The sequence below is a fragment of the Chiloscyllium plagiosum genome, chromosome 9 (genome assembly GCF_004010195.1).
Source record: "Chiloscyllium plagiosum isolate BGI_BamShark_2017 chromosome 9, ASM401019v2, whole genome shotgun sequence".
Lineage (NCBI taxonomy): Eukaryota > Metazoa > Chordata > Chondrichthyes > Orectolobiformes > Hemiscylliidae > Chiloscyllium > Chiloscyllium plagiosum.
The window spans coordinates 95,171,566-95,184,586 of NC_057718.1; the positions used below are offsets into that span (position 1 = coordinate 95,171,566).

General features: G+C 37.0%; 1 protein-coding gene across 3 annotated transcripts in view; it reads right to left on the reverse strand.

Moving 5' to 3' along the window:
- The window catches only part of gpcpd1 (glycerophosphocholine phosphodiesterase 1), a 70,967-nt gene that overhangs the window by 36,981 nt on the left and 20,965 nt on the right, over positions 1–13,021 (reverse strand). For 2 of the 3 annotated variants that reach the window (XM_043696567.1, XM_043696566.1), the window contains 4 exons: positions 12,914–13,004; positions 12,006–12,090; positions 9,492–9,567; positions 5,113–5,154 (listed from right to left, as the gene is read on the reverse strand). In XM_043696567.1, coding sequence (XP_043552502.1) covers positions 5,113–5,154; positions 9,492–9,567; positions 12,006–12,090; positions 12,914–13,004 — 294 coding nt within the window. Of the gene's footprint in view, positions 1–5,112; positions 5,155–9,491; positions 9,568–12,005; positions 12,091–12,913; positions 13,005–13,021 lie in introns of those variants that run through there. The other variant, XM_043696568.1, reaches the window with a different exon arrangement.

The following is a 13,021-nucleotide window of genomic DNA, read 5'->3' on the forward strand; positions in this document are numbered from 1 at the left end:
CATATAGTTTCCCAGAAACTGAAATTAGAGAACAGCAGTCTTATGTTTATAGTTTTTATGCAAAAATAATTCAAAATTTTATCTTGCTGAAATAGATGCAATGGAATCTAGCGTCCATGGGTACTCTAAATAGCCTCAATAGCCCAAGAAGAGTTATTTTGTCTTTGTTGAGTGTCAAATTTCTCATTATAAGGAATTGCACATTTTTCAATATTTTAATGACTACTTTAATTCCATGTGTCTGCCCACTTATTTTACATCCTATAAGATTTAATAAATAAAACTGAAAAGTTTCAGCTGAAAGCATGTCGAGCATAAGGCTTAAATAATGGTTAAAACTATGCTAGCTAATAAATTCAAAGATGCATTAACCATCTTAATCGGGGAGGTGCATGATGGCAATTTTGCTAGACTTCTAAAGGCGGTTGGGGCGGTGGTGGGGGAATCTCTATGAAGTACACTGATTATCTTGCTTCACAAGAATCACTGTTTGTCAGGGATAGAAGGGAAAGTGGAATGTCGAAGACAAACAAAACAGCCATAACCCTACTAAAAGATGGAGCAGGCTTAAAGGGCTGAATAGTCTATACCTGTTCTTAATTCTCATATTTGAATGTTCAGAACTCCTGGCTTACTTTCTAGCCTTTGATGAACTTCATAACATGCTTGTAAAAACTTAACAGACTTTGCTGAAACTTGCCTGAGGGGTGACAACACCTACACCCTTAATGAAGTCTCGCCACTGGCAATATCTTCCTCCATTTGTCCTGCCATGACTATTGAAATGACAAATGGCAATTGTCACCAGATCACACTGCTTTTATTTTAGAATCCCTACAGTGTGGAAACAGGCCCTTCAGCCCAACAAGTCCACACCGACTCTCCGAAGAGTAATCCACCTGGACCCATTCCCCCTACCCTATATTTACCCCTGACTAATACATCTAACTCGCACATCCCTGAACACTATGGGCAATTTAGCACAGCCAGTGCACCAAACCTGCACATCATTGGATTGTGGGAGAAAACCAGAGCACCCAAAGGAAACCCACACAGATACAGGGAGAATATGCCAACTCTACACAGACAGCCATCAGAGGCTGGAATGGAACCCAGGTCCCTGGCACTGTGCTAACCACTTAGCCACCGTACGACATCCTTGCTCCTCCATTTATGATGCAGCTTGTCGCTCAGATTATTATTCCCCTCCCACCTGGAGTCATTACATCATAAAGATAATGCCACCATGAACCTACAGCTGAAATCATGAAGCAATGGTCAACAGCCAATAAAGATCAGAAGACACTTACGTGAGACATAGTCTCTTTGCATTTTAGTTGTAACACTTAAAAAAAAATTAAGGCGATACCTTCTGTTGCTGTTTTCAGACTTTTCTATGATGGCGGTGTGGTCAATAAGCACATGCTCTTTGGAGAAGTGGTTTGGCTCTAGCTCAAGTCTTTTGCTCAAAGAAAGGCCCAAGTAACCACATACAAGCATCATTTAGTGCGCTTTTGGTTTTCATAAACTGAATGGTCAAATGATGTTTCAGCTAAATTGAGCATTTGTCAATCAACCCATTTCAATTCATACATTAAATTAATTATATAATTTATATTTTGGACAGTGGTGTGTAGAATTAGATGGCATGAATACAAGTCATTTGATAATAAATACAACCAGGATATCAAGAGAAATTTCTTTGCCCAAAGATTCATGGGACAAAGAATTTGCTACCATAAAACAGCAACTGAGGCAAGTAGGATAAATACACTGTGCTCATCTAGCTCCCCTACAAAAGAAAGCAGATTATTTTAGGTCAGATGAAGAGAGGTGGAGGTGGTGGTGGAGGTACAGTGCACTTAGGTGGATTTCAACACAGGAGAGATTGGGCTTAACAATCCATTCAGACAAACTGCCTCTAGTAAAATGCTGCTTGCTATTGATAATCAGGATGAATCCACCCCGTGAGATCAAACTTTTCTGCAAAGAAAACTTCCTCTTTCTCAGCTTGCTTTTATTCTTCACTATGACCTTTCTTTTCTATCACTCACGTGATTTTATTTTCCATCACTCTTTAGTGTACTTTGGGACTTCTGATCATTTTTCTACAAAATGGATTTGAGAATTACTTAAATATCATTATCTTAAAAGTGATGTTTCAAAGTTTAAAAATTGACTTCACAATCACTGGAACAAAAGGTAGGAGGAATGAGTGTGCAAATGATTTAATCTTACAAGTGCTGAGCAGCCATTAAAATTTGCTCTGCAACAACCGCATTTCTGACACCTCCAATGAGCATGAGGAGAAACTGTAGTCAGATGAACAAAGAACGCGATGGTGCAATCTGGTCTACAATAGGAGAAGACTTAGAGAGAAACACTGAACTGAACTAGCAGCTCAGAAACAAAAATAGAAGTTGCTGGAAAAGCTCAGCAAGTCTGGCAGCATCTGTGAAAAGAAACCAGAGTTAACGTTTTGGATCCAGTGACTCTTCTTCAGAACTGGGTGAAATTGTATCAATTTGAGATAATCTATAAATAATATTTTGTACATTCATTTACTGATAAAATACAACAGCTTTAAAAATTTATAGTTGACCCTAATGCACTAAAATACTGCAGTGCAACAGGATTAGAAATACGAAGACTAATAGAACTCTGCTCATATAAGAAGAGGTGTCATTGTATCATCACTGAGTTAGTTTAAACTACATTTTGGACTTGGAAGATAACCTCCTCAGAGGGGCACAAATCCAGTTACTGAAAAACATTGTAAAGACATGACAAAATATCTTAAGCAGACCAGAAATTTACAATACCCATATTCTTTCATGTATATGAAATTAGCATTAATGCAATTTCATCTACGTAATGAAATATGAATAAATGGATTAAAAGCACACTTGTTTGACTGGTGCATGGTTTAACTAATATTGGTCAAATATAAAATAAGTGTGCATAAATGTACTAGGCACACACAAAGAAAAAGCATGATTTATAACCATCACAGTTCAAAATGTCACTCATCAACTAATACCAAATCAAAATAATGGGAAGAGAAAGCAACCTATTCACAGATGAATGATGGATATATCAGAAATTTTATGAAATGTAACATTTGGATTGTCAATCACATTAGCATCTCAAAAGTATACTCAATTTTACCAATACTGCATAGAATAGATGCTAAATTCTGCTACTCTACCGAAGTGGTAGGTGATAAATTCACAGCAGTTCATCGCAGGGAATCGCGACTATACCCAGATCATCATGAATCTTTAGTAAATAATAGTGTGGGGAAATACAGGTTTGGGAATGTCTATTCTTCGACACCACCAAAACAGCAACATAAAATTGCAGTAACTTATAATCAGAAATCATCATCCACCCTATGTTGATGGCACAAGCTGAAGAAAGGTTAGCTGGTAATGAATCTAATTATATCTACTGAAGCTGATGCAAGTCTATTGGTCACGAGGCTGCCACTTAAGTTGTTGAGATAAACAAAGTGCAGCCCAAGTTTCAAATCCACTCTGTAATAAATTTCTGACATCACTAAAGGCAGGTCTACAACTGTCTGCAGCTCAGACTGCTACCCAGTTAACTGTGTCCATTCATACATGCTGCGCATGTTTATTTTCAATGAGAACTGGATTGGATTGACTTGTGCTACCACGAGCAACCTATTTATTCAAAGAGTCAAACATTTGGAAAAATATATAAACCGTGGTGAGCTTACACTTGGAGTCAGTGAATCCTTTACTTTTGTTTGAAGATTTCTATAAATTAAAGACAGAAGTAGTAGCCACACATGCAGATGACAGGCAACATGAGTTCGACTGGAACAACACTACTATTATAGGACAAACCAAATAGAGAACAGCCAGGGAATTCCTAGAGGCATGGCACTCATCCCCAGATTCTATCAACAAACACATCGACCTGGAACCAATATACCGGCCACTGCAGCGGACAGCTGGAACTGACAACCGAAAGCGGCAGAGACAAACCACTATAAATGCTGGAGGAAACAACACAGAAGCGCTTCACAGGAGGCTCCCAAGCACTGAGGATGTCACCTAGACAGGGGACGAAACGTCTGCAACACAAATTCCCAGCTCGGCGAACAGGACCACAACAACGAGCACCCGAGCTACAAATTTTCTCACAAACTTTAAAGGCAGAAGTTTTAAAATCCCACAGCCAAAAGTCTCATTAATGTTCAATACCTCAGTTTGTGTACGCTTCCTTGTCACTAAACATTTATGTTGGAATTCACACACAAAATTGGTCAGAAGGCAATTTTTTTTCCTACAGTGGAGATGTCATATCATTAATAGGAGAGTGTCACACCATAACTTTACACCAGATTTTACAGGTGCAGATTCCATTACAAAGCTAGATACAAAAACTTTAATGGAAACACAAGAACAACAATGGACGACATTAAGAGTTGGGACTAAATGCTGTGCACACATACGGATCTGAATCTTCACACTCTGGTTCAGCTTTATCTGAAATCCACACTTTGTTCTGACTTTCCAAGTGCTGCATGTCAGATGTTTGACTGGTACAAATAATAAATCACATCCACTTCTATCAATAGGTGTGTGTTCTATCTAGAATATTTATCGCACTGCAGCTATCAAGGTTAGATTTAAAAAGGTAATGCAATTTAGGAACCTTGTGAGTTGGAAGCAATTTGCAATTTACACATTTCACACATAGGCAGACTTACATGAGGCACTGTTTACTACTTTAGCCTTATGAAAACTGGGTATCCAAGAGCACAGGAAATAGGGAACTGGAGTTTCACTTTAGTCAAATACACACTGCAGTACATGGCATAATGTTCCTGAACTTATAATGCTTCATTCAACTTTTAAGTAAAGCAAAAGATACTATACTTTACAGTATACAAAAACAAAGTACTGCTGATGCTGGAAACAATTGTGCTGTGCAAAAACTTAACAGGCCTGGTACCATCAGTGCAAAGAAAATGTTCATTTCTCAAGTCCAATATGACTCCTCTTTGGAACTGCTCTTGAATTTGATGTTGTCTTCACACATTAACATTTCACAATAATAAAAATAATGCAGCACACTTACTGTGGATTCCAAAGTATCCATCATTCAGAATGCACTCTCCTTCTAGAACAGAAAAATAAAGTATTGGGAGAAGTCAATAATTGTTGCTGTAGAGACATTACCCAGTTTAAAATTAAACAATGTATGGCAGTTTTAAAGTTGGATAAAATTCATTTGAAAGAAAGAGGAATTTTCCTGATATAAAGGCATTTTTTAAAAACTAAGTATATAAACATTGAAGTGCTTTGTAATCACAGACCTATCTTCAAAATTAAAGTTGAAAACTTTATTCAACACCCTTACAGGGCAGCATACTGAGCACTGAAGGCCATTTCCAGTCCTTAAAATGTAAGCAAGATTTGTAAAACTGGAAAAAATAAGTCTTTCATTACCCCCAGCCAGTGAAATTCAGGGAGAATGATGGGGACAATAATAGCTACATCAATTAATGATAAGGAAAATAAATATCAGAGCAATACATCAAATTAACATTACAATTACATAAAGGTTTCAACGAAGAACACAAGAAATAGGAGGGCTGGGCTCACAACTTCCCAAACCTGCATGCTGTTCAATATTTGGTTGATCAAATATAGTCCAGAACACCACTTCTCTGCCCTCTCCCCATTTTAATTCTATTACAATTCAAAAAGACATCTCAATCTTGAACCTAATCAACTTCAGCCACTATAAGAGCAAAAACATGGGAAACGTAAACATTTCTTTTACAAAATGGGATAAGAATTGCTCCACTGGCCACAGTAATGTAATTACAGACTTCTTCCGTACCCTTCTTCATTCTGCAACTACTTCAGCAGATTTGAACCTGATTTTGTTCAAAGTAAACTTCCTCACAACATGCCCCTTGGCAAAAAAGGGGACCAGCCAAAGCACACTTTTAGTACTTTGAGTCTTCGTTAACAGATGTCAGCAAAAGTAATGGAAACTGTTTGCATTACATTATTGTTTAACTTGTTTTGGACTGGGAACAGTTACTTACTTTTAAAGAATGTTCTCACAGTTATGTCCCTTGCCTCTGCACTGATTTTGAAACCAACGTGAAGCTACTAAACAGATAGAATATTCAAGTTGCTTTAACTTAGACATTCAATAGCATTATCTGGATATATCTGACCAGGCATGAGTTCTAGCATTTTAAATGACCCTCACTGCAGATGTAGTTACATGTGACAATCAATCTGGTAATTGCTTGGATAGTGAGGGCTTTAGAATGAGGCCTTTAATCAACCTTATCTTTACATGGGGATTACATCGGAACCACAGACAGCATTGATGACAAACTGCAAATAATAAATTACTTGAGTGCTGACAATTAACCCACTCTACACAGCCTTTACTTTACTGATGCCTTTATGGGGAGCCTCAATAAACATGGGGGAAAGAATATGTCAATGAGATAAGAGGAGAATAGGGGGATGTTTGACATACACCAGTATTGGTCTAATGGGCTGAATGTCTTGTCTGTGCTGCAACTTGACATTCTGGAATTTACATGTTGCCGGACAGATGGTACTGTATGGCAACGTTTGCGAAACTCCAGTTCCCTATTTCCTGTGCTCTTGGATATCCAGTTTTAGGATCTGGATAGAAGGCCTTCAGAACTCTTGTGCATGCATGACAACACTTTTTCCATTTGAACCTACTTTATGGCTTACTCCAACATTGCAAAGGCAAGTAGTCTGCACACGAAGGAATAGGTAAATAGATACATGGGAACCTCTGTACACAATCAGAATTTGGATCATTGAAGAGTTTCATCACAAACATTTTCTTCATGAACAGTTAGGTTTAATATAAACATTGAGACTCCAGAAGCCAAGTGCCATTTTCCTAGAACGTTTTTATTGACTGTATTTGTTAAGTGACATTCAACAGACTACAGACATTTGATATTCAAAGCTGTTAACTGCCTTTACAGTAGGTGCAAAATATGGGATTTACTACATTTTCAGACACTTGGACAGAGTGCCAAAGCTATGCTGCATGAGAAGTATGAGCTAATGCAATTTTATGGTCTCAATTGGATATACTGGTCCTGGGTTTGCTTTGCAACCACAGACCAACTTCAATCAGACAGATTCTGGAGGTAATACAAAAAGGAATTCTGAATTCTATCTTTCCATGAGTACCAGAACCCAGGATGATGTGGCAGGAGTCACTGATTCAAGGACACAACAGAGAGGGCTAATATCCTAGGATTGAGTCCCACTTTTAACAAAATTGCAACATTGACAATTGTGTCAATGCTACAGGTACACTTTTGTCAACTGCATTGCAAATATCAATAAAAAGATATTAATGAGGTTAATGAGGTACTGGGAGGAATGTGACTTTTCTTCAATTAAGAAATTGAATCAGTCACAAATTGCAGACGACAACTTGAATGGAGTCTGGTTTGAATAGAAAAGTTACCTTCTTATAGCAATATCAGAAAACCTTGTGGCAGGCCCAAAGTGCCCCATTTTCCTGAAGCACCTAAACATGTTACTGCCTCAACTACAGCAGTGACATCTTGGGAGAACTGAGCATCTAGTGCAGTATGCATCTCCATAAAAACTTTTCTTCAGAATCTGCTATTACCTGGTGTTGCCTGTCCAGATGGTGACTTTTTGGCGTTTATACACCCTGCTTCTAAATATTGTACTCACCTGCAATTTAATTCAATTCTTCTCGATTTATAGGTCTGAGATGTTTTAATTGATTTCTTCTTCTGTACTTAAAGCAAACCTTAAAAAAAACTAATGGCAAATTAGGTGCAAGATAGCACACTCAGCGGCAGCACACAGGGAAACAGCTCATGTGCTTCAGGTTTTTAGGGGGAAAGCACAGCTGTGGTGCTGCACACTGAAACAGCACTGTGCTGTACACTGAAACAGCACTGTGCTGTTTTCTGGACTGTCAGGCAGGAACAGGCACATTGCATTCCTTAGCATATCAATACTGCAACTTTTTTTACTCAACCTTGAGAAGACTGGATGCTTCCCTGTAGCTTATCAAATTGGTCTCAATGATGCAATGGAGCTAAAGGCTCACCACAAGGGGTCAAGAAGTGGAAAAATACTTTAAGAGATACTTACAAAACAAAAACAAACATTGTACTTTGAAGAAATCTAAATCTCCACTGAGAATTACATATATAGAATACTCAATAGAAAACAACTCTTGACATGATTATTTAAGATAAAGTTACTTGCAACTGGGACAAATTTCATAGTAAAATAAATTTATGTTTATAAATTTAGAAAACTAACTGGGGCAAACAATGACATTGTCAACAAAAAATGGTACAAGCTAAGATTTATGCATGTTTAAAAAGAGACTAACTGTTTCCATAAATGCAAATATCAGTGCAAATGCAGCATAGTGAAGTTTTTAACCCACCAAAGCCACATACAATTGCACATTTTAAATACTTGTCCAGTCAAAACAGTGCAGGAATACATTGTCTATCAATGTGAATTGCCACGAATACATGATTTGCATTGTAGCAACATAAATTTGAAGTAGACTGTAATTTTGATGTTACAATTGTAGCATTCTCTAAGAAAGCTTTATTCAGCTTTGGTAATAAAAATGGTACCACTGTGGCATTTAAATTCTTTTGGAAATGTTCAAATTTTTGGGTGGTCCAGGGATTAAAGCTGATTAATGGTTCAACATGGGAAAAAGCAAATCTGCACCCAAACTCTCTCTCTCCAAATACCAATGGACAAAGAGTATCAAATAAAATGCAGCAGCTTTTCACCAAAGAGGTGGTAATGTAGGTGCTTGTGTAATCAATAAGATTTAAACAATAACAGATTACACTGTACATAGGTTTATACGTCCCTGTGGTCAGTATGACAGCAAACTGTCGACCATCTGTCCAACCTCATTTATGAGGAATGGTGCCAAGACAGCCAGAAGACAGAGAGGGAAAAATAAATTTTAAATTAGTTGGTGTAATAGTTTACGCTAAATAACTTTTCAAAACTTTGAAATCTATGTCAATCTAAAGTATTGTGCAGAATCAACAAAATAACCTTGATGCAAAACAGCTTCTGTGACGTATTTTAAATGATAACTCTGAACGAAACTTAAGTTCAGAGCATCCCAAATACAGATCAAGAGATTAACCATAAAGGTATACAAATATGCAAAGGTGTGAGGGAGGAATACACGACTGTTTAGAAGTGCTACTGATATATTCCTGTCCAACATGACAGATGTTTGGTTCATAAAAAGTCAGAAATATAATGTGGGAGCAAATATTGGTGTTAAGTAATATATCTCAAATTGAAAATTAAATGATTATTGTTAGATGCTTAATTTTATCACATGTAGCTCTGCTATTGCCAATCTGGCAGATAACAGAAACTCAATACACTGTAGTGACATACCCGACGGATTAAATGATCGTGGATGAGGATGAGTCTCCCACTTGTTGACTAGCACTTGCCGAAGATCAGCAGGGTTCTGAGTCAAGTGATAAAAAGATTAAAGCCCTTTATCATAATGCAAAAGGACTAGAAGAAAATTCAAGCTCAGAGGACAAGAGATAAGTTTTAATCACTTCTGGGAAAGTGTTTACAACTTTTTCATAATGTGCTTTTTATGTAATAACATGATTGTCTGAAGCTACAAGTACTGAGGATAATAACCAATATTTAAACTGGGTTAACCACAGTACATCTTAATAACAGCATATCAGAGCACCAACAGGTGACACCGCACAAGAGATGCAGATTTGAACTTCTTACTGAAGAGTTCCAATCTCAACATTCCTGTCACAGGTCCCATCAATTCCCTACAGAGGAGAGAAAAGTTGGTAGGATTGCTATTGCCAGGTTATTGTCATGAGCTTCCAACTGGCTGTCTGACAGAACAGCTGTACTGGCAGATGCATAGAAACAGGCTGCCAGGTCTGCAGGAGGTGCATAGCCCGGCAAGACCTGCATAGGAAATAAATGGATTAGTTATTTATGTAAATCAGCATACATGCACCATACATACAATTACAAATTGCAGCTTAGACTCATTCTTCAACATTACTAGTAATTATTCTGCCATTACATCAAAAAATTGGTGAACTACAGAAATATTATGATTGCTAAAATAACAATATAGTACTCTTCTTAAAGTTACTTAAAGGATCAAGATAGCATAGGGAATCAGAACTTTCATTCCAGCAGAGAACAATGAGACAAATCCCCACCCTCTAACTCTTAAGCATCTGCATGAAATAACTGGGCAGACTCAGTACAGTTTAAATGCATGGGCCCCAGCACAAAAACTCCATTTCTGGTTTTGCTAGCAAGGAGAAAAATAATGACAGGTGTGGGAAATGGGGAAAAAGCAATATTCGACAAAGTACGTGATACTACAGTTTGGCACTGAAAATTGAAAGTGTCCCCTTGTTAGAACTTAGAAAGTTCTAGGAGCACAAAAAAAAATCAAGAAAAAAATTAACATAAGCAAGCCTTAAATATCATATGTATTCTTCTTGAAGCAATACTATATCCATTACAAATTTTAAATACAAACAAATTTGGTAAAATGATAAAAATTACATAAAGATCTATTTCATTTACTTAGGAATCAGGGCCTGTTTGTGCATCCAATAGTCAATACGACCAATACAATTTTAAAAAAATAATTGAAATGGCCACATACACACAATTTCTTTTTTTTAAAAAATGGGATATTTCAGTTTTGTCTGAACAAAATAGGTAAAATTAAAATCAGTGCTGCCAATAGGTCGACCTACTACAACAGTATCAATATCCATTTCAAAAACAAGTTTCAACTCAAGCCAACACTGATATCTCACATTCAGCTCAAGTTTTTAATCACCATTATCAACAAGAAACCTATAATCGCCAATGCCTTGATGTTATATGGCTCAAAATGCTCTTTCCAGACACAATCAATCAATTAAAACAAGAAGTCCACACACCCATTAAATGCTTTACAGAAATCCTAGTGGCAACACTGAAACAGTTTAAATTTCCTTTACTTCAATTTCAGTTCATTTGTATTATATAGTTCAGTTAGGATAGCAATTGATTTAAATTTTCAGTTTTTAATATACCCAATTTTTAATGAATTTTGAGGAAGTCCAGTTAAGTTAAAACTGAAGCCACTCAATCTTAAGAATGAAACCTATTAAGATTTTAAAAAATTGCAACAGGCTGTTTGTTAAAAAGGAATCTAATGATGATAAACCTCCAAAGATGCTAATCAATTGCCAATTGAAAGAAAAGTAAGATGCTGCAACAGATTATTCACTGCTGCTAAAGTGAGCCAGCATTAAGAAACCCGCATTTAAAAGATAATGCAAAAGGATGGAAAGGGACATGGGTCTAATCTATGCAGTTACTGCAGGAAAGTCTTTATTAACATGCACTCAGAGTGAAGGTGTTGATGCAGAACAGAATGGAACGTACAGTAACACACTACTCTACCTCAACCAGTTAACCCACGATTTATTTTAGCCTTAACCAGAAGAAGCAAGATATCAGCTAACATTACAAATTCATCCATTATATAGCTGAGATTAAGAATTCTTACTAAGACAAATTTTTAAGCCAGAAAAGTTATGTCTTTTCTTTACCATTTTCTCTCCCTTACCCTGTAGAATTAGCATTCATTTGTGTATGACAACAAACATCAGCAGGACAGTCAGCTGTCCTTTCTGCAGGAGAAGGGAAAGAAAAAAGGCCAGACTGCACCCATCTCCTAGTATAACACTTTTCATTGCATTTTTCTTGTAAATGTACATTTATCAATAAATTCTAAATGTGCTTATACAACAAGAACCTGAAAGCAATTCATCCACCAGATTCCACAGCAGGATCCTCCAAAACCCAAATATTAAACAAATGATGTAGTCATATCCCAAAAACAAGTCTTACCTTGGGCTCCAGGACATAACATTTGAAGTAGCGATATTTGACAAGGGTGGCTCCAGGGAGAAAAACAGTCGCCCTCCACGTTAGGCTGCAGACAAAAAATGGCAAAATCGTAGAAACATCCAATTAAGATGGTCATTTTTAGTTGCATTTTGACACAAACTAAATAGTTAGAGCCTTTAATACATGAGAACAGTTAATGATCACTGTGAACCAAAAGGGAATACAAAGCTGAAGATAAAATGGATTTTTAAAAAAACTATCGCCCAAGCTATCAGTGAAACACATTTACTTGCTAGCTTATAGCGAATAAAGAACTTGGTGATCAGACATAATTGGCCCAGATATAGAAGTCAAAGAATTTCATGAGGGAACTGGCCTCCCAGAATTAGAGCTAACCTGGAGTCAAAGTCCAATTAACACGAACTGAGCAGAACTATTCTTTAACTGTCAAAGGCCAGTGGCAAATATTAGAGTGGTAACACTTGACCATCAAACAAATCCCTTTTCAACATTGCTTAAAGGTATTTCTTGAAACAGAGATTTTCATCTCAACTCCAAATGTTTTCGATTGAAATGAGGAAAGAAACCGAACATCCACTGCAAAACCTGACAGGCAAACCAAGTCTACAGATTCTGTTGATCACCTTCAGAAAATGAAAGAAAAAAAAAACAGGAGGAAAAAAGACAAGAAACAAATACATGTTAACTGGCAGACTAAATAAATTTAAATAATTGAATTCCAACTAGACATGCCACAAATCTGAAACAAAGAGCTGGAGAAGCTCAGCAGGACTTTGGAGAGAAATTAGAGTCAATGTTTCGAGTCTAGTGGCCCTTTCTCAGAAAGGGATGCCACAAATGTGACCGTTTTACTCAGCGAGAATTTATCCTCTCTTACATTCATTTACCTGTCGTTTTCATCTGGTTCCAGAAGCACTGCTTTCTGAGGATACCAATTGCCAAGTGCAGGTGAACTTCCACATACTGCAAATACTTCACCTAAGGTACAAAGGGAA